Genomic DNA, 23,505 nt, shown 5'->3' with positions numbered 1-23,505 from the left:
GGTCTTAGCGGGAGACGAGGCTCCGGGAAGGAAGGCGCGCGCGGGGCGTTTGAGCGCCGTGTCCCCGGTAGTTCAGGGAGTGTTGTTTACGCTCTGTCATCTGCCTACGTTTGCTCATTTTTTCCAAGGAGGAGGTATTTTCCCAGAAGCATCACGATAACTGGTTATTTCTTCCCATTAAGAGCAGAAGTGCAAATAATAAAAGGAACTACAGCTCAGAAATACCCTGATATGTCCCCACACAGCCAGTTTTGAGGAGCAGAGACAGGAGTGAGTTCCCAAAGCCGCTCTCGTGGGAGGGGAAGCAGGCGAGTCCTCTTCTTTAGGAGTGAGCTGGTTGCCCTTCACAGTCATTTGGTTTAGTTGAAGCGGGTCATTGTCTGTGGCGTTGGTAAATGCATAGAGTCCAGTACAGTTCAAGTCCTTCCAGATGGAAATTGCATAGAGTGTGTGGAGTTCAAGTCCTTCCAGCTGGGAATTGCATGGACTCCTGTACAGCTCGAGTCCTTCCAGATGGGAATTGTGTAGAGTCCTGTACAGTTCGAGTCCTTCCAGCTGGGATTGTGTTCTGGTTATGTGGGGACAAACATATGTTCCTCTTGGGTAGTGTTACCCTGCTGCTGCCGAGTATTGGATCCAGTTTCAGTAGACAAAAAATGGGAGTTGTCTACTGTTCTTTTGTTGCTTTGCCATTGTAAGATTCTGCCTTGTGCTACTGTCACTGTGCTCTGTGTTTTGTTTGGTGTTTTCCAGTCCCTCTTTTTAGGAGAAAAGGTCAAAGTTGTGGGAAGGTAGGTTTTGTGGCAGGACAGGAGCTCGGAGATGGGCGCATCCTGAGTGCAGCGCCCAGTGAGCACAGCCCTCACCTGCCTGCATTTTCTCACTGGTGCAGTAGCAGTGAACCCCTTGTTCAGAGGGAGGACCTAAATTAAACAAGGTTTGTGCCTATGGACAAGAAATGATTTAAGGTGCTGTAAGTGTGTGGGGCGGGAAGAAACGTGTGCTCTTGAGCTCTCCTCTGTTGGGTGGGGACGAGAGAAGAGTCCTTGATAAACCCAATGCATGTATCAAAGTGTTCCTCAATTCAGAGTATCCCCTGGAATCTCTCTCTTGCATGTTAATAATTATTTTTAGAAGCTCTGAGGGAAAATGTAAGGCTGCCTTCTGTAATGCTTTATGAGAAACTGCTGTGCCCCCCCCCCTTCCTCTGAAGGACCCCATTGGTACATTTTAGATTTTGTATTGAATTTCCCGTAGATCTCTCCCACATCTTTTTATGATAGCTGCCATGCAGGGTAGCTCTGCTGAATTTTCCTCCAAGATTAAATTGGTTGTTCAGATTCCTCTCATAGTCTTTTTATTTCTCCCCTCCCAACAGTCCTTCACATCCACACCGATGGCTCTGCATCATTCTCTTTCTTTTCCTGTATTTGTAAATCACAGTGTCCTCTTGTAGCAGACTTTTTTATTGATTACTCAAGAAAGGTGGTTGAGCTTAATAGCAAAGCTGAAATGAGTCTTGAAGAAGTGCTATTCCTGCAGCATGATAAAACTGAATCCTATGAACATGAATAAAACTCACCATACACAACAACATCAACACCAAACTCATTGTAAAAGCTGGCAGGGCCTGTTGTTCCTGGGAGATGGGAAAACCTCCTGGCTCCAGACTAAGCTCAGTGGCATCCACAGCCCTTCAGGATTGTCCCAGCATGGAATGGGACTGGGCTGAATTGCTGGATCATAGCAGGTCAGCAGCATTAACGAGCAAACTGTGGCTGTAAGAGTGGGACAATGTGGATGTTTAGGGATTTATAAATTCACATAATTTAAGGCAATGAGGGTGTGATCTGCTGTGACCTCCTGTCTAGCACAGGCCATATGATCTCCACTAATTAATTGTACTGCCTGGAGTACAGTAACTGTTGCTGAACGAGGGCACAAAATTTAGGCAAGGTTTTAATTTTTCATTACTGGTTTTTTTTCAGTTAGAGAAAATCTGCCCTGTTTTTAAGTGAAGAATGATAAATTATTCCCCATTTTTAGAAAATGCACTAGTTTAAATTTATCTGCTTTTTACCCATTGCATCTTGTAATTCACTTGCTTCTTAGACTGAAGATAAAGCCTACAGAGGGTTTTGTGGGGAGAGCATGTTTGAAATCTCAGAGCCTTCCTGTTACTAAATTTTCAAAGGAGACAAGAATTGAACTTCCAATCTTTTGGCATCTGCAGTCTATAGAAGAGAGGGAGCCCCCACCTCTCTAAAACATCCCATGTGCAATTCCAAGGCTCTGTATTCAGAGGAATATCTCTGGAGGAAGCAATGAATTTCCATGCTCTACCTAATCCATCTCAAAACTGCAGAGCACAGGCTGAGCAGTTTAAAATTCCTTTCCAGATGCTGTACAGGATGCAGGTGCTTTGCTGGGATCATCCAGTCAGAAATCCAGTGTGAATTTTTGCCTCTGGGATAGTGGTGACCACAAAGATCAGAGACATGAAGCTTCTGCTCCATCCAGACATCCAGTGGCCCCAGACAGACTTGTTTTTCAATCCCTCCTGTGTCAGTATGTCCTTTCTGTCTTGACAGAAGGCTTAGTGAGAAGTCCTGTGTTTGACATTCAGAGTGTCTCCTGGCCCTGACGTGGGGTTCCCCTTTGGAAGAGATAATTCCTGACAGTGGGAAGCCTCGGTGCCATTGCAGCTGGAGAAGGAGCCCATGGGCAGTCTCAGTGATGCTCAGGCTGCTTTAGCTACAGCCCTGCTTCAGCACAGTTGTTGCTGGCAAAAATCTTGCATTTTGCAAGACTCTCCTAGACAGATAATTTTTTGAGCACTGTGCTAAAAGCCAGCTATTCAAAGCAATCCCTTGCCTTGGCTGTGCCAGGTAATTTGCCACTGCTGATAACAGCCATGGAGCCTGGGAGAGCATTTATGATACAGGAGCTTTGGTCACTTAGTCTGGGGGTAGGTTAATGCAGCAGTGAAAAAAACCACCAAAACCAAACATTTTTTGTCTAGCCCTGCCAGGAGAGCATTGCTGGTCAACTGAGGGCCTGGTGTTCCACAGTGGATAATTCTACATGAAAATGACTCTTAAACAAGATGTTTGGGTCTTTTCCGAAGCTGCATCTGCAACTTCCTCACAAGGGGCAGAGGAGGGGCAGGACTGAGCTCTGCTCTGGGGGGACCAGGGACAGCAGCCAGGGAATGGCTGGAGCTGTGTCAGGGCAGGCTCAGGTTGGATCTCAGCCAAAGGTTCTTCCCCCAGAGGCTGGTTGGGCACTGCCCAGGCTCCCCAGGGCAGTGGGCACAGCCCCAAGGCTGCCAGAGCTCAGGGAGGGTTTGGCTGATCCTCTGGGGCACAGGGGGTGACTCTTGGGGCTGGGCCTGTGCAGGGCTGGGGGTTGGACTGATGATCCTTGGGGGTCCCTTCGAACTTGGAATATTCTGTGATTCTGTGATTCTTCCATCTTTCTGCTCTGTATGTAGCCATGTCCTTGAGCACTGTGAATCCCAGTTTTGGAACAGAGCAGTACTGCAGAACAACATGGGAGCAGCAGCTTTTTCTCAGACCAGAGGAGGCACATGTGGGTTTATGGCTGGTTGCAGGAGGTCCTCAAGAAAAGAGAGCTGGAGGAAATCAGAAGTCACCCTTACTGGGCTGTTTGGACGTACCAAGGTGTCACTTCTGCCACTGCTTGTTAGTAAAAGGGGGGCTCCAGACGTGGATGCCCTATTGGACAACGTCCCCCAGCTATCACAGGGAATCACAGAAAGGTCTGGATTGGAAGGGACCTTAAAGCTCATCTCATTCCACCCCCTGCCACGGGCAGGGACACCTTCCACTAGCCCAGGTTGCTCCAAGCCCCGTCCAACCTGGCCTTGGACGCTCCCAGGGATGGGGCAGCCACAGCTTCTCTGGGCAACCTGTTCAACCAGGCAGCTGCCAGTATTCTTACTTTTTCTCAGCCACTCCATTTGCATAACAAATGGCTGAGTTCAACTGATAGATCAGGGATATTGTTCCTACCTCTAAATAGAGAAATGCAACTGCTGTTTTAAATTCATTTATTATAATTGCATCATTCTGGGAAAAAAAATAATGCATTCATTTCCCAAAAAGAGATCACAGATTCCAAATTATAGAACTGTGTAAGTCAAAAGGGAAATCTGAGCCAGGCAGGCCAAAGTGTGCCACTGTCTTTACAATTTATATTTACTTGCTCTACATTTAGAATAATCCTTCTCTTCCCCCAGGCCTAGCACAGACGATTTATCAATTTTACAAAAATGATAAAGGCAGCAATAAATAATAATAATAATAATAATATATAACAGCTGTGCAAGTGATGAATTATAAAGCAGAGAGTGGAAAGGGGAATGAAACCACAGCACAGAAGCCAGTTTGCAGGGCTGAGTACACAGGCTGAGCTATTTTTCTGGCATTATGACAATGAGGAACATTTATGGGAGTTTGCAAACAGCTTAGAACACAAATCATTTTGTTTCAGGTTATATTTATAGGGCTTAGTTAAGGGTTTTTTAGTATCCATTAAAATCCAGTGTTCAGAGGTTTATAGCTCAGCTGTTAAGGTCTTATCCCTAAGGATCAATTGTTTTGTGTTGTTCGGGGAATTATTATTATCATTATTATTTATACAATTCAGTTTAACTTGTTTAGGCTAATGTGAAGATACAGAACTCAAAATCTAGAGTTCTTGTTCAAGAAAGAAGATAAAAGGTGGATTTTTGTTATTTATGTTTCGTTTCAGATACGATTTCTGCAACTATTTTATCTTACCAATCAATTGAATCTCTCTTTGTGTGGGTTTCAGTAGCCATGTTGTGCTCTGAGTTGCTGCAGCCTGCAAAAGAGAGCAACCCCTGTGCAGTGTTATTGATGTTGTATTGCTGCTGCTCTCTGTTTGTTGCTCTAAGAGAAAAGAAAAATAATTTTCAGCTGAAATGATATAATTTTTCATAGGTCATGCGCTTTAGTTGGTAGAAGATGAGATCTATATTGAAAATAGTCATGGTGTGTCTAGGGCCTGATCCAACTCTTAATGGTGTTTTCTTCTTCTTTGTTTCTTCCATTTGCTGAGATTCTGTAAGAAAGATGCTGTATTATCCTGCACACTGTATAAACACACACAGTGAGAGTAACCAAATCCTAGGAATGTACCAATTAATAGCCCAAAGAGATGAAAAGTAGAGGGGTTGACAAGAGAAGAGACTTAGTGACTTGCCTGAGGTGATCCTGATAGCCAGTGACAGAGGTGGATCTCCTGAGTCCCAGCCCAGAGCTATCTTTCCTCCATCATCTTGCTTTTCAACCCACAGTGAAGTATTTTTGGTGAGAGGTGAGTCAGATCCAAAGAGTATTGCTGGATCACTCTCAGTTAGGTGGAAATGGAGGGTTAAGGACCTGACATGTAGGAAAAAGGGCAAATAAGATATCTTATAGTTGTGTTTCATAAACAAACACAGGGGCAGTGAACTGTGTACCTTGAGAAAAAATATTTCAAGTTCTTAAGTGCATCTCTCTGTGGAATTAATACCATGGCTGTCCTTATTTAAATCATTTCCTGTCGTATCCACCTTCCTTTGTGGCAGTATTTCCCAGCTGTTTCTTGTTTAATTCTAAATATTCATGACATTAATTCTATTTAAGTCCTATGCTGTTATCTGAGACAAAATGTCAACATTTTATGACAAACTCCTGTATCCACTGCATAGAGTGTCCCCAAGGAACCTGTTTGCTGTGGCTGACTATCAATCTCTGATGGAAAACCTGATTGACACCAATAAAAGCTTGGTAGTTTTCATTTCCCCATTTAAAATGATCCAAACAGCTCAATAGCCATCTGAGATCTTTAGAGTGTTTTTAGCCTGTACATAATTCATCATCTCAATTATTGTGCTTTTTTAACTTCTAATTTTGGAATGTCAGAACTTCTCCATCAGGTCAATAGAGCATCCAGCTCTTTTTACCCTTTCCTCTCGTGGTGTAATCACACAGGATTCCAGGTTCCTTTTGGGCCCTGGAGAAGCATCTTTTCATCCTCTTTGCTTCCTGCCACAACCCTTTATATGGATTATTCTTTTTACTTGGCTGTATGAACTGTAAGCTCTGGACTGTCCAAGATCTGTGATACATGCAGGGGAAAACAAGTTGTTGCCTCCAACCTCTTGATTCTGCTTTCCAAGTTAACTCAGCCCTCACTTAGTTGTTGACATGGTTTTGGTTGTTTTTTTTTTTTTTTTGGTTGTAATTTCTATTTCTGGCAGCGATGAAGAAAGGAAGAAACTCTCAGACCCCAGACTGTGAATGTAATGCTGACAGTAAGAAAAACATTTAAGAGGAGTCTCTGTGAGATACTGAGGTCAACATTTGGCCATCTGGCAGTTGGGAACAGCCATGTGTGAAGGCACGCCAGGCACCTGCTGAAGGCAGAGCTGCAGTAGCAAAGCCTTCAAAGATTTGCTGGCTGCTCTCAGCCATCGCATGGGTTTCATTTGTAGCTTCTCTTATCGAGCACAATTTCTAAATGAGGATGGTTGCTTCACTTTAAGGACGTACAAATGACTTGCCCTCACCTGTCAAGCATGATCCTTGTATTTTACCAGGCCCATTATGAACGCAATCTTTCTGTCGAAAATTTGCATACCTCCTTTCTTGAAAAGTAATGACAGCAATTTCTTTCCCTCCGCTCACTTTCTGAGTGTCTCATTTAGCAGCACCTGGGAAACCGACAGGCGCAGAGATGAGAAGTGAAAGAGAGCAGTTGATTAAATCATCATCAAGTCGGGCCTCAGAAAGTCAATTCTGCTTCCCGTCTGCAATGATATCCTTTTATCTTAAAGTAATGAGCTATGGCACTTTTGCATCCGGTAATGCGATAAGTTCTATTAGCATGTTCCATTTGCTTCACAAGCAAGGGCAAGTCATTTCAGCAAGCTCATATCACTGCAATCAAAGCAATTGGCTTCACAGGCAGAGAAGAAAGAGGAAAGGCTCAGGGTGATTTTTATGGATCACAACACAGTGGAAAAAATAGATTCTTGTATTATTTTAACCCGTAACATGCTTTGCTTCTTGTCCATCAAGATATTTTTATTTCATTAGCCTGTAAGTATCTGGAAGACTCAAATTCCAAACAGAACTCATGAGCTAAAACCAAGAGTTCTGAAAAATAGGAACCTTTTCTTATACAGATAACACTGGCTAGTGTAGTGTTAGGCACTGACTTCATTAACCACTGATTGGTTTAAGTCTTTGCTATTGAATTGGTCCACCAGTATAAATGCACATTTGTATTATTATTTACTATTGTTTATTTTTGAACCCTGACAAAGTACTCATGAGTTGAGAGGATGCTGAAAATGACATTACACACTGCGAATTGTCATCAGTTGAGAGGAGGCTAAAAATAACATGACACACTGCACGTTGCCTACAGCCAGCAAGGCAGGTAAGGAGGCAGCAAAAGTGCATTCTGAGTCCCAGAGCCAGAGGCATGGAGGCATTTTTTCATATGAGCATTGAGGAGCTGAGGCAGAGGCTTCATCCTTTTATTGCAACAGAGGAATGACTTCCTAAAACCAAGATCTGGGGGGATGTGGCCCTCAGTGCCTGGTGCCCAGTTGGTCTGGTGGGATTTGGGTGCCTGAGGTGCAGCAGGCACTGTCTGAGGGTGCTGAGCTGAGTAATGTGTGGTATCCTTAGTTTTCCAGTGGTACATCTGGAAAGCACATTTAATCCTCCACTGACAGTGGTGGGAGCATCATCCTGCTCTTTGGGGGTGGCTGGATGGGCCTGGAGCAGGTGTGGGAATGCTGGTTGGTGGCACTGTGAGGAAGCCACTGGGAGTGATAACTGGGGGGAAAGAAGTTGCACTTTCCCAAGAACTGCAGTCCCAGCTCAGTTTCCAGGGAGTAAAGAAAATGTGTTTCTTACAGGGCTGGTTTCTCTCCATCCTTCTCCGGGGCTGTGCCTGGAGGTGCCTGAGGATGCCAGTGACGTGTCCCTGGGTTGACATGGGGCCTGTGCAGCCAGGAGGGACAGAGGGGGACAGCTCTGTCCCTGGCAGCCCCCAGGCAGGTCCTGCTGCTTCCTGAGCCATGCCCAGCGAGCCCCCAGTCCCTCCCATTGACATACAGCCCCTAGCCTTCCCCTTCAGGTGATATCCCTGGAAATACAGGGGTCAACACAACAAAATCAAACCTCAGAACAGGACTTGTGTTTGGGTGTCTTTTTGGAGGGGAATCCCCCTTGGCTTTGCAAAGAAGCTCCTTGTGGCCTACCAGGAATATATGTGCCTCCCATCACTTCCCAAGGATATAAACACATCCTATAGAAGTACAAAGTCCATCATCTTTGTCATGGATAGCAATTCAATTTTAATACTGAGAATATAATTCTTTTCTACCAAACCATTGTTTTGTTGATGGTAGAAGTAAAAGGAGCCGCTAATTGTGTCATTTTTCCATGTGAAACAATCATAAAAGTCCTGGGAGTGAAGAATTAAAAAGAGTTAGAGCTGAAAGGGGTTCTAAGTTCTGAAGTTTGTCAGTTTGTCATTGGTGGAGAGATGGACAAGAATATTGTAAATGTCAGTGTGAACATGGCTGAGGTCTGAGTTTTCCCTCCCATTTTCTTCAGATTTCTGAAGGGAGCCAAGGTAACTTCAGATGCCCAAGGCTGATATGCTTCATCTGAAGTGAAGTATTTTGGATAAAATGGAATTCAGATTAAAGGTCAACATTGCAATCTTTTGTCCAGACTAAGGTAATTTGTGCAAAATGGGACTTTTTGATGAATAATCTGTAATTTTAGCTTTTGAGAAGGCAGACCTTAAACTTCTCAGACCATCTCTGTTTCAGAGTCATTCCTTACAGTGAATCACAGTGGATAATGGTGAGGAATTGCTAAGCAGACTGTGATGTTAACCAATTTGTGAGATGCTATATATAAGATTCCTTGGCAAGGAGCTCCATGCTGAATGCTACTTGTAGGCAAAGTCACAGACAGGAAGGAAAAAAGTGGAATTCTTGCTCTTAGTTTCTTTGTGACTCTGCCCGTCTCCATTTCATCAATTAGAAAATTGCCCATTTATTCCCTGTCTGTGTCTCCTTTCATCTAGGAGATGTTTTTTTCTCCTTTTTTCTTGGAAGCAAAGGTCTAATTGTGTAGCTAAAATACCATCTTTGCCCTTTCCAGGGCTGTCAGTTTGTCATTGGTGGAGAGATGGACAAGAATATTGTAAATGTCAGTGTGAACATGGCTGAGGTCTGGGTTTTCCCTCATTTTCTTCAGGTTTCTTTTCAGCAGACAGATGAGTAGAATCACTTTGTTCAGCGCTGGCGTTGCAGCAGCACTGACTCCTTTGGTGGCAATGATAAATGGCTCCAAGGTATGAAATAGCTGTTCCAGCAAAGTCCATTGAGCAGAATAGAGAACAATGCCCTCCTCAATGTCATTGTACATGAGATATTCAATGATTGCCACTTTTTGCACAAGAATGTGTTCAATCAGCAAAGTACAGAGAAATCCAGGGTGTTGCTTCAGCCTGAATGAGCTGGTGAGGTGGCACAGACCTTTACTCAGCTTGATTTGGACCAGGCTCTCTCAAGTTATTAAAATGGGCTCAAATTAGAGCTGCAGCCACATAGGGTGTCTGATTTTTGAATCGTGGCATTGGGATCAGGCTCATTCTGTGGGTGCAGTGGGGGATGTGCTGTGCATTTTAACTTTCTCCAGCTGGGGCAGGGGGTTGGGGAGGTGCAGCTGATCTTTAGCCTGATCTTCAGTTTTCCTTTTCTTCTGCAAAACTCCACAGCACTTATACCTCAAAGAGGAATTGGAAGGTTCTTTCTCCACTTCCCACTGCAGTCACATGTATGCATATTCCGGGCATCTGCTGCTTCCACAGCCCTGACCCATAGCAGGGGTTCAGGAGCTTCAAGCTGGGGCTGAAAGAAGAGCTTTATGTTTTGTTGGTAGAAAGAGCTCTTGAGTTTGTGTCTCCTCACCTGGGGCTGATTTCAGCAATAATTATTTGAATTTTGACTGCAGCACACATATGAAAATGCAAGTTTCCTGGGTCATTGACTGTGATTAGCATTTCTTGAGCAGGAAGTTGCAGAAATACTGCCAGAGGAAGCTTGAACACTTGGCAAGTGTGTGTCAAGTGACGTAGTGGCTGGTGGCCACTTTGGTTCTCAAAGGGCTTGGAACAGTTTAAGTGGTAACTGTGGCCACTTTGTGCAAGTCACTCAGTCTGGTCTCGTTATTACCCCTGATTATGTAGAAACTGGGAGCAACCTTAATGTTTCCATATGTCCTCTAAGGTTTTGTTCTGTGGAGCTAATTTTGGGCGAGCTTTCTCTGTCCTTTGCTTGGGTTTGGCTGGTAGTGCTGTAGGTCCTTTGGGGAAACTTTTGAGTCCCCTCTGGCCAATACAAGACTTTAAAATAGCTATTGTGCAGAATCACTGAGGGGCCTGTCAGGCTTTGGTTTGAAAAGATCTCACAGCATTTTGGGCCATGCACATTTGAGAAGTTGGCCATGGGTGCTGTGGGTGCTCAGCAGTTCTGCTCCTCTGGCTCGACCTGAGCTGGGGGATGGACGAGGCAGTTGTGGTAATGGAGGCCAAATTTGGACATTTGGCTCTGGGCTCTTCTCAAGCCTGGCCTGTGGTACCTGTGATCAGTCACAGCTTGTGTTCAGTGTGGAGACAGTGAATGCCTTGAGCCTGAGAATCAGAGCAAGAAGCCTCTGTTTGTTCAGGTGTAAAATGTGTCTGCAGCCTCCTTGTCCTGGTTTGTCACATTGTCACTCGCAGCTTACGGTGGAGCGGGTGGCAGCTCTCCAAAAATCAGGTCATGCTATCTCCGAATGACATTTTGGATTCCCAGTTATTTTCAGAGCATTCCAAGGCAGCCTGTGCACAGAGCCATGGTTTCCTGACACAAGACATGAGAGAGCACTGAAAAATGAGCTTTTTGTAATAGACACGAAATACTAAAACTCAGCCCGAAGCTGAGGCCACTACAAAGTATTTCCATCTCTTCAATTCCTAAACAGTCTGGTGCTCTGAGAACCACAAAGCACTTAAATCATTTTACTTCTTCCTGTGGCTCTGGGAGGTAGAGAAATGCTGGAGGAACTGAGGAATTGAGTGAGCAGGGCAGACTCGAGCCTTCAAATTGACCAGTAATTCTGAATAATCAACTCCACGGTTGTCAGCTTTGGTTTCCAGAATGTGTTCTCCAACTGTGAGGCTGCAGGAGATGGAAACACCTTGTGCTTTAGCACCTCTGGGGAGAACAGGCATCCAAAAATGTGAAGGAGCACATCAGAGCTTGGGACACTGGGGCTGTGTGAGTGCCTACCTGTGGACTCTCAGGCCTGGGACGAACAGTTGCTCCAGTTCTGTTTCCAGGTTGGGTAGGAAACATCTTTCTTCTCTCTTTTTGGCATTACCCATGCACATAAATTAGTGGATGTGCAGAACATGCCCATGCTGTGAGTATCCTGCACACAGACGTGGGTGGGTGCTGCACGTAAACACAACCCCAGTGCAGTGCTTAGAGCCCTTTCCTCCTCTCCCTCCTTTTTTATTTCCCTCCAGCTTGTCCATAAAATGCTGCTGTTGGCCCAGGAAAGCGCTGCAGGATGGTGGGTCCTCCCTTGTGTCCAGCCCCTCTGGATGAGGGCAGTCACTGCCCAGTGCAGGGGCTGCTGCCGTGTCCACGGAGCCGGGCTGGGCAGAGCTGTTTGCTGAGTGCATTTATTGCCTTTGCATAATTTATGAACTGGAGGGGTTTGACCATCATTCGTCTCTGCCAGAGGCTGGCACGGAGGGCTCTGGAGGCTGGAGCTGTAAATTGGATGGTGCACTCCTGCTGAGCTCACAGCAAAGTCCTCGGGTCAGTGTGGGAATTTAATACCAGGGATGGAAGTGTTTTCTCCGAGTGCCATGTGGGCTCTGAGCAGCAGAGGCTGTTCTGGCAGCCACGGTGAGTGGCCAAATCACGGAGCTGTCAGTCACTGGGCACGTTGTGGAGGGAGCAGGAGCATTTTTAATCGGCTTGGCATCCGTGCTGCTTCCATAATGGACACCAGTAGGTCTCAGTCCTTCGCCATATGCTTAACTCTGGAGACAAGGTGCTTCTGGGTATAGCAGTAATTATTTGATGTGGAATTAAGCGGACCTTGAAATTAGAACTGGACTGTCGGAAAGCAGCAGGTTTAACACTTTGGTGGAAGCAGCTTCCCACCGACACCACTCTCTGCAGATCCACTCGGATTCAGGATGTTCCGTTGGCAAATTCAGATGTCAGTGCTGGCAAGCTCTCTGCTCCCCAAGTACCTCGGCGCTGCAGGGAACACAAAACCCTGAGCTTTTCCAAGCTTATGAGATGGGAAAAACTACAGCAGAGGAGAGATTCCTTAAAGCAGACAGAAAATGGGGGGGAAGGAGAGGCAGCAGAGTGCTGTGAGCTCAGCTGGGTCACAGGACACGTGCACATGAACATTGTGGCTAAAAGGGAATCATTCTGGCGTGCTTAGAGATCCACTCTTTGCCCACTTTGTTTTGGATTCAGGTATTATGATCAGGACTTGGAGTTTGCCTGGAGGGCGGGAAGGGACTCAAACAAATGAAGCAGTTGCTCCTGAGCTGCCTGGTTTGGGGATGGGCCTGTGCAGGGCTGAGGGTTGGACCCGATGATCCTTGTGGGTCCCTTCCAGCTCAGGAGATTCTGTGATTCCGTGCTGTGATTTTTGTGGATGAAAATCCATGGGCAGGTTTGCTTTTCTTTGTAAATGTAGGGCCTTGCTCACCCTCACACCAAACCCTCATACGGGCAGTCATGATGAAGTGAAAATGCCCAATATTTACAGGGTGAGGAATGAGTTCTTTATATCAAAGCCATGCTGTTCTAGAAATGTGCAGTTTTCCTTCTGTCAGTTAAGTACACCCTTCACTCGTTTGAACATTGTGTTTTTCAAAGTTCAAGCTAAAATTGTCCCATATCTTCATGTTCTCTCTCATTTGTTTGCGACCAGAGTATTTAGGTACAACTAGTGCTATATAAATCATTTCAGCTATTAAAAAAATTTCACTTCCATTTCTGTTTGGAATTAGCTGCGTGAAGATTGTAATTTTATCCAATCTTAGCTTCATTTAAAATTAGTTGCAAAATACACAGAAATAGTTCCAGTTTTAATTTGTTAGTGTGTAGCTCAGTGGTGTGGGGAAGGTACCTTTTCACCCCCTGTTCTGATGAAGACAAGGAAAAAGGCCAGTGAAACAGAAAAGTTATAATTAAACAGCACATAGATGAGTTGATTTGTGCAAACCAAGTACATGTATTTGTGGGTGTATTTGGCTCTGTCTATTCACATCCCACTGTAGAGTTAACCTTTGGAATTCACAAAATATAACTCATTTCAAAGCAATTTGGTTGTCATATGAAAATACTCAGAGATGCATTAAATATGATATAAATACTGAAAGGGCTTAACTGAGGGCTGTAATAACCCAGCACAGTCAGCTGGTCCTGGGGCTCCTGTTCCTTGGAAACATCTGCCATTAGATCTGCAGAGGTGTGAGTTCACCCTTGGCTGATACAGACAATTCAGTCCTCTGGAACCTAAAACTGTAGATTTAAACAAACCAAACCCACAGAATGAGGTGCAGTTACCCAGAACTGAGTGGGATGGATCAAACCTGTGGTTTTTCGAGTCCTATTTCCAGCACAGCTTTTGTTCTTCTAGCAAATGTAAATGTGTTTGGGGTGTCTGGTGCTTATCCCTAAGGAACCTTGACTGCTCTAGTCCTGCTCTATTTCTGCTATAGTGAAAGTTATTAAAAAGTTGAGCAATGGCAGTTGATAATTATCAACTGTTTTGATAGTATTGATTTTAAATATCAATGCTGTTTTATAGCATTATAAGTGTTTACTGTTGGCATGTTCTTGCTTCCCTGTGAGCTCTGAATTCTTTAGCTCAGCAGCAGTAAGCAAAGCCACAGGGTGAACCTTCCATGTGCTCCTGGAAAGGGGCAGCCTTGCAAATGCTGCTCTTTGGGCTGGGCAGACCTGAGCCACGTCCACACCCTGCTGCCTGAGGAGCCTGTGGAGCCCATGGATTGGCAGTGTGGGGAACACTGTCCAGCAAAGCAAAGCAAACCAGTCCTCTGTGACTGTTTTAATTCTCCCCTGATCCAGCTTTGGAGTTAAACCTGCACCATCAGCTCCTGTGCCCGTGGACTGAACTGACAGAGGGTTTTGCAAATGGCTTTTGGTGTTTGCAGAGCAATGTGTTCATTATTCAAACATACAAATGTATCCTCTTCCACAGCAAGGGGGGGAAATTCCCTTCCCATACAGTACCTGAGCTTGCTCCTGGAGGTGCCAGAGGTGATGCCCAACGTTTATGAGTTATCAGCTGTCTTGTTCACACAAATATTTCTTCTTTTTTTTTTTTTTTTTTTTTTTTGCTGTAGCAAGTTTTTCTTACCTGTGCTTTTTCTCTTTTTGTGTTTCAGTGTGACAGCGACAGTGACCAAGAAGAAAAGGTAAGGAAGAAAATCAGTATGGGAGCAAAACTGATTTGTTGGATTTGTTGGGTTCCCTTATTCCTCTTAATCTTTTACTTATTCAATGTTTCTTTTTGGAGTGATCTAAAGCATCTCTGTACAAAGAAAATACGTTCTTTAATTTAAATTTGGAATAGACCTCCAAGGAAAGAGAATTCTAATTAATATTTTGGAGGCTGCACAATTCATCTTCAAGCATATTGATGCCTCAGTTTGTGTGGGTTGTTTATGAACAGCAGCCTCACTACCAACCCTTTCCATGGCTACATTTCCCCTTGGAAGTTGTAACAGCAACTGAAGCTGTTTGTAACCCTCACTTTTTCACTTCTTAACACTTATTTAACCACTGTTAGCACCTGTTTTGCTTCTCTGCAGGCAAGGGTCTGCAAATTCAAACTGATGTGTTGTGGTTGACATATATATATATATATATATAAATATATATATATATTTTAGAAACAACATTTGGAAACTGTACATTAAGTCAAGTGACACAACTTGCTGCTAATTTTACCCCCCTACTTTTGGGTTTCTAAGTGGGAAAAGGGAAGAATGTCATACTGAAAGAGTCAGGCAATTGTCTCCAATGCTGTTTATTGTTTAGCAGACTAATAGTATTGAAGAACTGGTATCCACACTGATGCATATTTTTATCCATTATTTTATGTTGTGAACAAACTAACCTTTCTTTGGCAAAACTGAAGTAATCATTGCAGAAAAAATGGTGCAATTTCTTTATTTCCAGGTTGGATTTTGTGACTTTTATTTGTATGTTGAGCCTTAAGGGATGTTTTGATAATGTAATGACTTTTACCTCCTCTTTCACTGGATAAATTGGGGTATGGAAGTCGGGGGAGGGTAAAATAATGTCAGAAAATATTGTTCCTATGATAATGTTGAATTGTTTAGAGTTTCATGAGTGGTTCTGTTAACTAGCTCCAAGGCAAGCCAAGAAGAGGAGAGATGACCATGCTGGTGTGCAGCTCATCCAACAGACAAGTACAAATATGTTGTAAAATCTACAAGGAAACAATGAACACAGAAATCACCTTCCATGAATTTAATCGGTTTTCTACAGGATTTATGTAGCAGGAAGACAAGGAAATTCTCAAACCATTCTGTCTATAACCACCGAAGCTTTGCCCTTCAGCTTTTCCAGTAATTTCCCAAGTAGAGGATTTTTTTCCTCATGTTTCTTAATAATTTGCTAACTATTTTAAAGAACCACTGTTTACTTTGAACTGCAGTGATTTTCCTTGCATAAGGGAACTAATCACTGGAGTTAATCAGTGTGACAACAGAAAGGGGAGGTTTTGTTGGGTTTTTGCACAGAATATTAACCTGCACTTTTCGATATGAATTTTTAATGCATTACCATTACATTCCATCCTGTGAAGTGATTATTCATTTTCAGGATGTTCCTTATGCAGTGGAAGATGATAAACTGAATTTCAGCTCCTATGTTTATGGCACCCAGAACTAAAAGTGTAATTTCCTGTCTCTGCTGCATTTATGGAGCTGAACCTCTGGCTGTTGCAGTGAATTTTTCTCCTGCAGCACTCCTGTATAAAAAGGCAGAGAGGCAGCTTTTGGGGATGGTGGGGGGATGCTGGTTCAGGAGACTTTCCACTACACAACACAAGAGAAACTCAGGATTGTACCTCCCACAGAATACCTCTGCGGGCAGGATTTAAAATCCAGATGAGTATTTTCATCTCTGTGATCTACATTTTGTCTTCCCCCTAATGAAATGAGTTTAAGTGCAGATCCAAATATCCCTAATAATTTAGGGTTTCTCAAATCCCAGAACCAGACCCAGCTTTGAGCTCTGTAGCTCAGGCCCAGTTCTGACAGGCTCACTCTGGCATATTTATTCAGGCTGTGCTGGCAGCCCAGGCAAAGATCTAAAGGCCTTGTTCTGCTGTTAATTTGAATTCAGCATATGTAGCCTGTTATAAAATGCGAGACATCATCATTTGAGCAGGTCAAGCATATTCAGATGAAGACAAATGGTGCTTATTTGATTTTCTTAAAATCAGGAAATGAAAAAAGTGCTCTCTGGAGAAATCATGTTCTGCCTGACTTAGATGATAGACCAAGGCATGTACCCCAGATAAGAACAGGCGCTCGTCGCTGGGTTTTATCTCTGAAGGACGGTGGGGACTGTCAGCTCGCTGACATGTGCATTATCCATGTCATTTTAAACAAAGTGACCTGTAGAAAAGTGCACTCTGCCGTGACGTGATAATGGGCTGTTGGATGACAGGTAAAGTACACACTATAAAGGAGGCTGTGCGTTATTCCTTTGTTTAACTGACAAGCAGAAACTTCTTTTCTTCAGACAGGCAGGATCTTTTAGATCTCTTTCAATAGGGCCCAGAAGATTTTTCGAATTCCTGCTCGAAATAAAATAACATTTTTTAGGATGAAAAATTCCCGCGAGCACAATGCCCTGGGAAAAGTGAGGGCGCCAGGTTGATTGTTTCATGAATAGTGCCCAACATCCCCAGTTTCCATTAGTAACCAGGGGAGCTGAGGGTGCTCAGCAGGACTAGAAATTTGAAGATCCTTGACCCAAATGTCTTATATCATGGTGAAGGTATTGGCCTCCAGCTGTGGAGCTGCTCTAACAGAGAATTGTCAAGTTGCTCTTGTTCAGACCTTGCTCGGTGTATCTTGAGGATTGTGGAACCTGGAATGTTTCCAGGAAGAGATCTATTTTTCTTTAGGACTATTTCTTGCAGATTTTGCTACCCTGTAGTATACAGAATATAGGGTATATTGCTGCAAAGGAATTCTGTACTTGGTCTTCCGAAAATGCAAAGGAAGCAATTTTGCTTCATTTAGGATTTTTGAGGGCAAACTCACACTGATCCTTCTAGGAGATCTGTGAGAGGTAGAAGTGATGCATGACAGCTGCATATTCCTTCTAGAATAAATAAGACCTGGCATCCAGAAAGGCAGACCAGTGCCTTTGAATAAAAATTGGCAGGTTGGTCTGGTGAAAGGTGTGGGACAGATCGAGGGGCTGAAAGATGAGTGGGTTCAGGTCTGACTGGGTGGACCACTGTGAAGTAGGAGAATGCAGGAAGGAGCAGGATGTGGGAGGCTGAGGAGCAGATGGATAGTGAGTGGTGGCAAAGGCAGTGTCTCCCAGGCTGGCAATATTACTTTTTTCCCCACTCGAATGTGCCCCTCTGTGGCTGTGTAAATCACGGTTGAGATCTGATCTCTGTTAGGTGATAGCTGTGCCTCCAGTCCATCTTCCAGAGCCACTAATTGGGAGCCAATAGCAGAGGCACTTTCTGTCTGTGTCTGCCCTCACATGAGACATTTCTCCAGAGATTTCTCGGGAAGAAGAAACAAGGATATTTAATTGAAAAAATGATGCAGCCCCCGCTCAGCAGTACTGTAGCTAAGGCTGTGTCAGCATCTCAATTTTAAATGACATGGTTTGGGTGGATAATTTGTCTATTTATATAGATTCATGCTCCTTCACTTCAGTTTGACACACAGGACTGGACTGGAGCACTCAAAGTAGGCATTTTGCTCTCCTGTTGCTAAAAAGCCTGAAGAGGCAGCAGGTGTGTCTGTGGGAGAAGAGTGTACTTGGAAGACTTGCATCAGAGTGAGAAGCACTAATTCTTAGAGAGATGTCATTTTCCATCCTGGGATCCTTTCAGCAAATGCCACTGGGATTTCTTACTGAATCAGAAAAAAGTATGGATCCCAGGGGGACTCCGATTTTCTCCATTAAAAAGTCTGTCAGTCTTATTCTTTGAGCAGGTCTCCAGAGCTGGTAATCTAAAATTAGGGCAAGCTATTGCACAGCTAACAAATTTAAGTGCAACTGTATTATCTTTTGATATCTCGATACAATCTTTAAGATTATACCCATGGTAATTAATACAATATTAAAAGCATAAGTGCAAACACATAATTCATCTTCTGGAAATCAAAGGAAATCTTGTTTGGAAAAGACATACAAAGAGCTTTGATAAGGAAGTCAAATGCTGAAGATGAGGTAAGGAATGAGGTACTGTTTTGTTCTCTGTCTCTACCATTTCCTCTCACCACTCTGTTTAATTAGACTGATTTTAAAATTAAAGGCTCAATCTGAGGCACTTTAGATATTTTTCACTTCTTAGGAAAATGCTTCGTTGATCCAGGGTTTGCAGTGTTCCCAGGCCTGATTCAAGAGGAGAGACCTTCTCCTTGCTGGAGTTGTATCCAACTTTGATGCAGAACTTAAAAAAATTACTGCAACTGAGGATTTAATTCTGGGTGTATTTTAGGAGTACCCAATTGGTTTATGAGGCTCTTGAATGCCATTAAAATGTGGTCTTCCAGGGCCCAGCAGAGTCTGGCTGGTGATGGCTCAGCCCAAGCACTGCCTGGTGTTCCTGCTGAAATGGGCTTTCCTTTGGGTGGGCTTGGTGTAGAATGGAAAGGGAGGACAGAGGTTGGTCAAACCAGTGGCTAAATTTGCAAAGTCTTGGCATATGGTCAGAGAGGGGAAGAATAACAAAGCTCCCCCAACCTGGGAGGGGATTAGGATGAGTGGGTGCTGTGCTTGCCAAGAAGCCTGTGCTGGTGGGAGACTGTGCTGGTGTATTGCTTGTCAGGCTTCATTATTTTTCTCTTTGAAAGAAAATTTTCTTCTTTGAAGAGAAAAACATTGTGCCACTGAAAGCACCACGAGATCTGAAGAATGATATTTTCTGAATCAGGCTATTTTTAATGATAATGCTGATCTATTTGATTGCTTGTAAACCAGCTATGAAGCAAAGATTATGACCTGGGAAATACCAGCTATGCCCAGGGAAAAGGGATGGCTCTTTGTGTGTATCTATATACACACCAAAGCTTCCTACCTGCACCCTCTGTATGTTCCTGCAGTGCTTTTGGTCAGTTATTTTGAGTATGGACTTTGGAGAGATGTTTTGGAGTAGTATTTGGGCAGATGTGTGTCCCCCCCCCCAGTTCATTACACTGTATTTCAGTGTTTGGTAGTTAAATATCCACTCATACAAGTGTTTATATGTTCATGTGTGGTTTTGTATAGTTGCTTTTGAATGTGTTTCTAGATATGTTAAAAAAACCCACAGTTTTTAGCCCAACTTTACAAACTAAACTTGCTTAGGTAACAATAAATGCTCTGCTTTATCTATTCTAAGAGGAATTTAGGAAGGGCCTGCTTAAACCTTTCAGTACCACAGAATAAATGCAAAGTTTGTTGGTCATGAACTTCATGAGCCATTTCCTCCTGCCCAGCAGATCTGCAGTGTCCTGCCTAGTTGTTTCTGTGCTAAATTTACAAAACATCATGTTTAGCTGAGCTGGCTCACGGGGCTGAGGCTGCTCTGTGTTCCCTTCCCTGCAAGAGATGTGCGGGACACACCAAATTGTCCTTTCTTGGGCAACAGAAAGAACCGAGAGCAACCCCACCACAAACTGTGCTGCAAAACAGAAGACCAAATTAAGCAGCTGCTTTGCAGAGGGCTGTGTTCTGTGGATTAAATGGTGATGGAATTGCTTTATGCCCTCATCTATTACACAGGACTGCGTTTATAGACGAGTGCAATCCACTCCCATGTTGGGGATTTTTTAGTAGGATGCTTGGAAACAAAACTGTATTTGGGATATTTGGGATAATTTTTCCTCACCCCTGGGAGGAATGAGGGAAGGGAAGGGTTTGAGTAGCACTTGAGGGGTAAAATGCCCCCCTGGATGGTGCCAGGGCTGCAGCAGAAGGACAGCTGGGAGCCAGCTACATTTATACATGGCCACCACCGTGGCCATACAGTGATACAGGAATATCTGTACTCTTCTTACTGCTTAAAACTCAACCAGGGCTTCAGTTTGCTGTTTATGCACTGATGGTGTATAAATAATAAATTATAATTTACCTAGTCTGAAAAATTTTGGTCATAAAGGGAACTCTGAGCATTTATTGAGCTGTTGAAAGAAGGGCGTGTCATCAGAGCTGTTTTTTTTTTTCATCCCATTCTTCAAACTCAAATATAGGAAGATGGGGGTGATTTTTAGAGGAAAACTTCAAAATGAGAAGTGTGTCACCTCCAGTCTAGTAAGACAGCCTGAGAAATTAGTGTGTGGCCTTAGGTTGTGTGAGACATTCCCTGGCTCTCCCAGCCAGGGAGCAGAAAGGATGTAGCCTTGGGAAACCAGTGGAAAGGAGCCTCCATGGGGTTGCAAGGTCCTGAGGCTCAGGAAGGGGATTGACTTCAACATGGGGGTGGGATTTTGTGGGGGAGCTCTGGGAGTATTCATGATGGGAGACTGCCCTCCCCAGCCTGCACCTCCCTGGGGCTTTACGGGGCTGGTTATGGCTGGTACATAAAGGCTGAGTAGCTGTCAGGCCATTCAACCCCCTCATGCACTGGACTCTGGGAAGGGCAAAGGGATTAGTCATGAGAAATCTGGATTCTTGAAAAAACTCCTTGGGTGGTGGGTACCAACCACCATGTTTAGCAAACATGGGGAAACAGTGGCTGAGATTTTAATTGGTTACTTCAGGTCATGGGATACTGCTGTCTGACTGTTTGGCATATATTTATTTTGGCTAAGGATAGGATTAGAGAAATCATTTCTCAGTGCTATTCCTAAAACTGTTTCTGCAAAGCCAGGATGTTTCCCATCAGGGCGATTTATGCTGCATATTTGTACAGGTGTTGTCTTTTTAACTCTGGAAAATGCAGCACCTTAAACTTGCCCCAAGGGTGAAAGATCACCCAGACTTTATATGCTGTCGAGGCTCAGGCAATCAGGAAGTATTTCTTACTGTTTAAGGCCCATTAGGAGGAAAGATAAGGCTCCTTTTTATTCATTTGATGTGCCACACGGAGGGTCCCCACAGCTAGAGTGGTAATAAAACCAGGGCTGAGCGTGTTTGTTGTAAAAGATGATGTGTTTGGCACCGAGGGGAGGGAACACGTTGTTTACAGGCGTGGGACGAGCTCTGGGGGCCCCATTTGTCCCGTCCTTTGTCATCTCTGTCACTCGGCACCAGGCTGTCAGAGGTAACCTATCTCCTCCCTCCCCTGCCCTCCCCCCCTCCCCCTGCCCTGCTCCCCTTTCCCCTTTTTTTTTTCCTTTTTTTTTTTTTTTGGTGCCCATTTCGTGTAGAAAATTTGTATTTACTTTGGGAGTGTAATTTGTTCCTCCTGGATAATGTGACCCTTAGCGGAGCTGGATCATGGGTTAGTTGAAGTGATATTTTCCGCTAATGGTAGTCGTACATCATTGCTGTCAGCTCGGGTTAGGAGGCAAGCACATTACAGCTCCATTTTACCTCTGCAGGCATCTGGGATTATTTGCCATAACTGAGTATGACATGACCACACTACAGAGTGCATTAAAATTTTACTGGCTTCCCAGGCAAGTTCCCTGGCTCCAGCCTGCCTTCAGGCAGCCGTAATGATGGATACCTCTGAGGTCCTGACTTCCTGCACCAAGGATACTCAATGTCAATGGCCCAAACAGGTTTTGCTCTCCCCAGGGCTTTAGCCCAGCTTCTGGCAGTTGAGTAAACAATCAAGAAGTGGAACACGGGGAGGGGAGGTTGGCACCGATGCCCCCACGTTCCTCTGAGGGCACCCAGCGCCTTGGAACTTCTGACACTGTCACATCAGCATCTTAAGATGCTGCTCAGCCATCAGGGCCTAAAAAGTGTCATTTGCAGGCTGCAAATAAAAAAAAAAAAATTAAAATCACGGTATGAAAATTGATAGCAAAAGCATCCAGGATTGGGGAATGATACGTGTTGAATGTGTAACAGGCAGGGACCACGATGCATAACCAATATGGAACATGCAAATGCACCAAATGCTGATGTTAGAAGTGTATGCTCCTGTTGCAGTCTATTTTATGCTCTATGTTTATATGCAGAGTCATACTTACACCTGTAGCTATATCCAATATTTTAAATTCTTATTATTTTTATAGAGACAATTACTGTTCTCCTACAGAATCTTAGAATACCAGCTATAGCACATCTACATGTATATTATTTTCCAGCATGTGTTTTCATGTATACACATGCCTACTATGGAAAACACACACATTACTTTCATTGAACATGTCTGTTTATAGAGATTGCATTATTTGCAGTGTGTCTGTGGGTATAGATTGACATTCAAAATTAGAGGTGTAGCCGTACAGAGAAGTGTGTCTTGAGGAAACTTGGGGGAGAGGTTAAATTGAATATAGTAGTGGTTTCAAATGCTTCTTGAAAAAGTATAATATATACCCCACGATAATTTTATTGCAGCCTCCTGGTGGTTTTATAAATACCTACAACACAGATCTGTGCTGCCCACAAGCTCTCCTCCCCACAGCAGCACTAAGATCTATAATAATTTCAGGCAAAAGGTACATAATTATAGAGAGTATTTCTGTAAGCTAAGCGGGGATTGTGTGTGTTTGAAATCCTCCAAGTTGTTCTCCTCTGTCCTTATTCTGCTGTTGTGTGAATTAGCAAATGGAGGAGGAATGAAAAAAAGATCAGTTTTTTTTATTTAGCTTTTTTTGTTTGTCTTTTGAAGTGCTTAATTGCATTTATATTCACAGTGAGGTGAGAAAAGTTATGGGGCTGAGCAGCTTCTAGGGGTAAGATTGTCTGGGTTCACAGAATCGTGGAATGGTTTGTGATGGAAGGGGCCTCAAAAAACCATCCAGTTCCAATTCCCCAAAGTCTCCCTGAATCCTTTCCCTGTTAAATCCTGCCACCTGATGTGCACTCGGCTTTTTCTGGAGCGTCCAAGGTCAGGTTGGACAGGGCTTGGAGCAACCTGGCCTAGTGGAAGGTGTGGAATGGCAGGGGTGGAATGAGATGATATTTAAAGTCCTTTCCAACCCAAACCCTTCTATGTTCCT

At 43.9% G+C, this 23,505-nt stretch overlaps 1 protein-coding gene across 1 annotated transcript in view; it reads left to right on the top strand.

The window, feature by feature from the left end:
• The window catches only part of AUTS2 (autism susceptibility candidate 2), a 777,042-nt gene that overhangs the window by 520,471 nt on the left and 233,066 nt on the right, over window positions 1-23,505 (top strand). The window contains exon 5 of the mRNA XM_017824040.1: window positions 14,560-14,589. Coding sequence (XP_017679529.1) covers window positions 14,560-14,589 — 30 coding nt within the window. The remainder of the gene's footprint in view (window positions 1-14,559; window positions 14,590-23,505) is intronic.

Source organism: Lepidothrix coronata, unplaced genomic scaffold (genome assembly GCF_001604755.1).
Source record: "Lepidothrix coronata isolate B3197 unplaced genomic scaffold, Lepidothrix_coronata-1.0 Scaffold108, whole genome shotgun sequence".
Lineage (NCBI taxonomy): Eukaryota > Metazoa > Chordata > Aves > Passeriformes > Pipridae > Lepidothrix > Lepidothrix coronata.
This window is presented reverse-complemented; position numbering and strand designations above follow the sequence as displayed.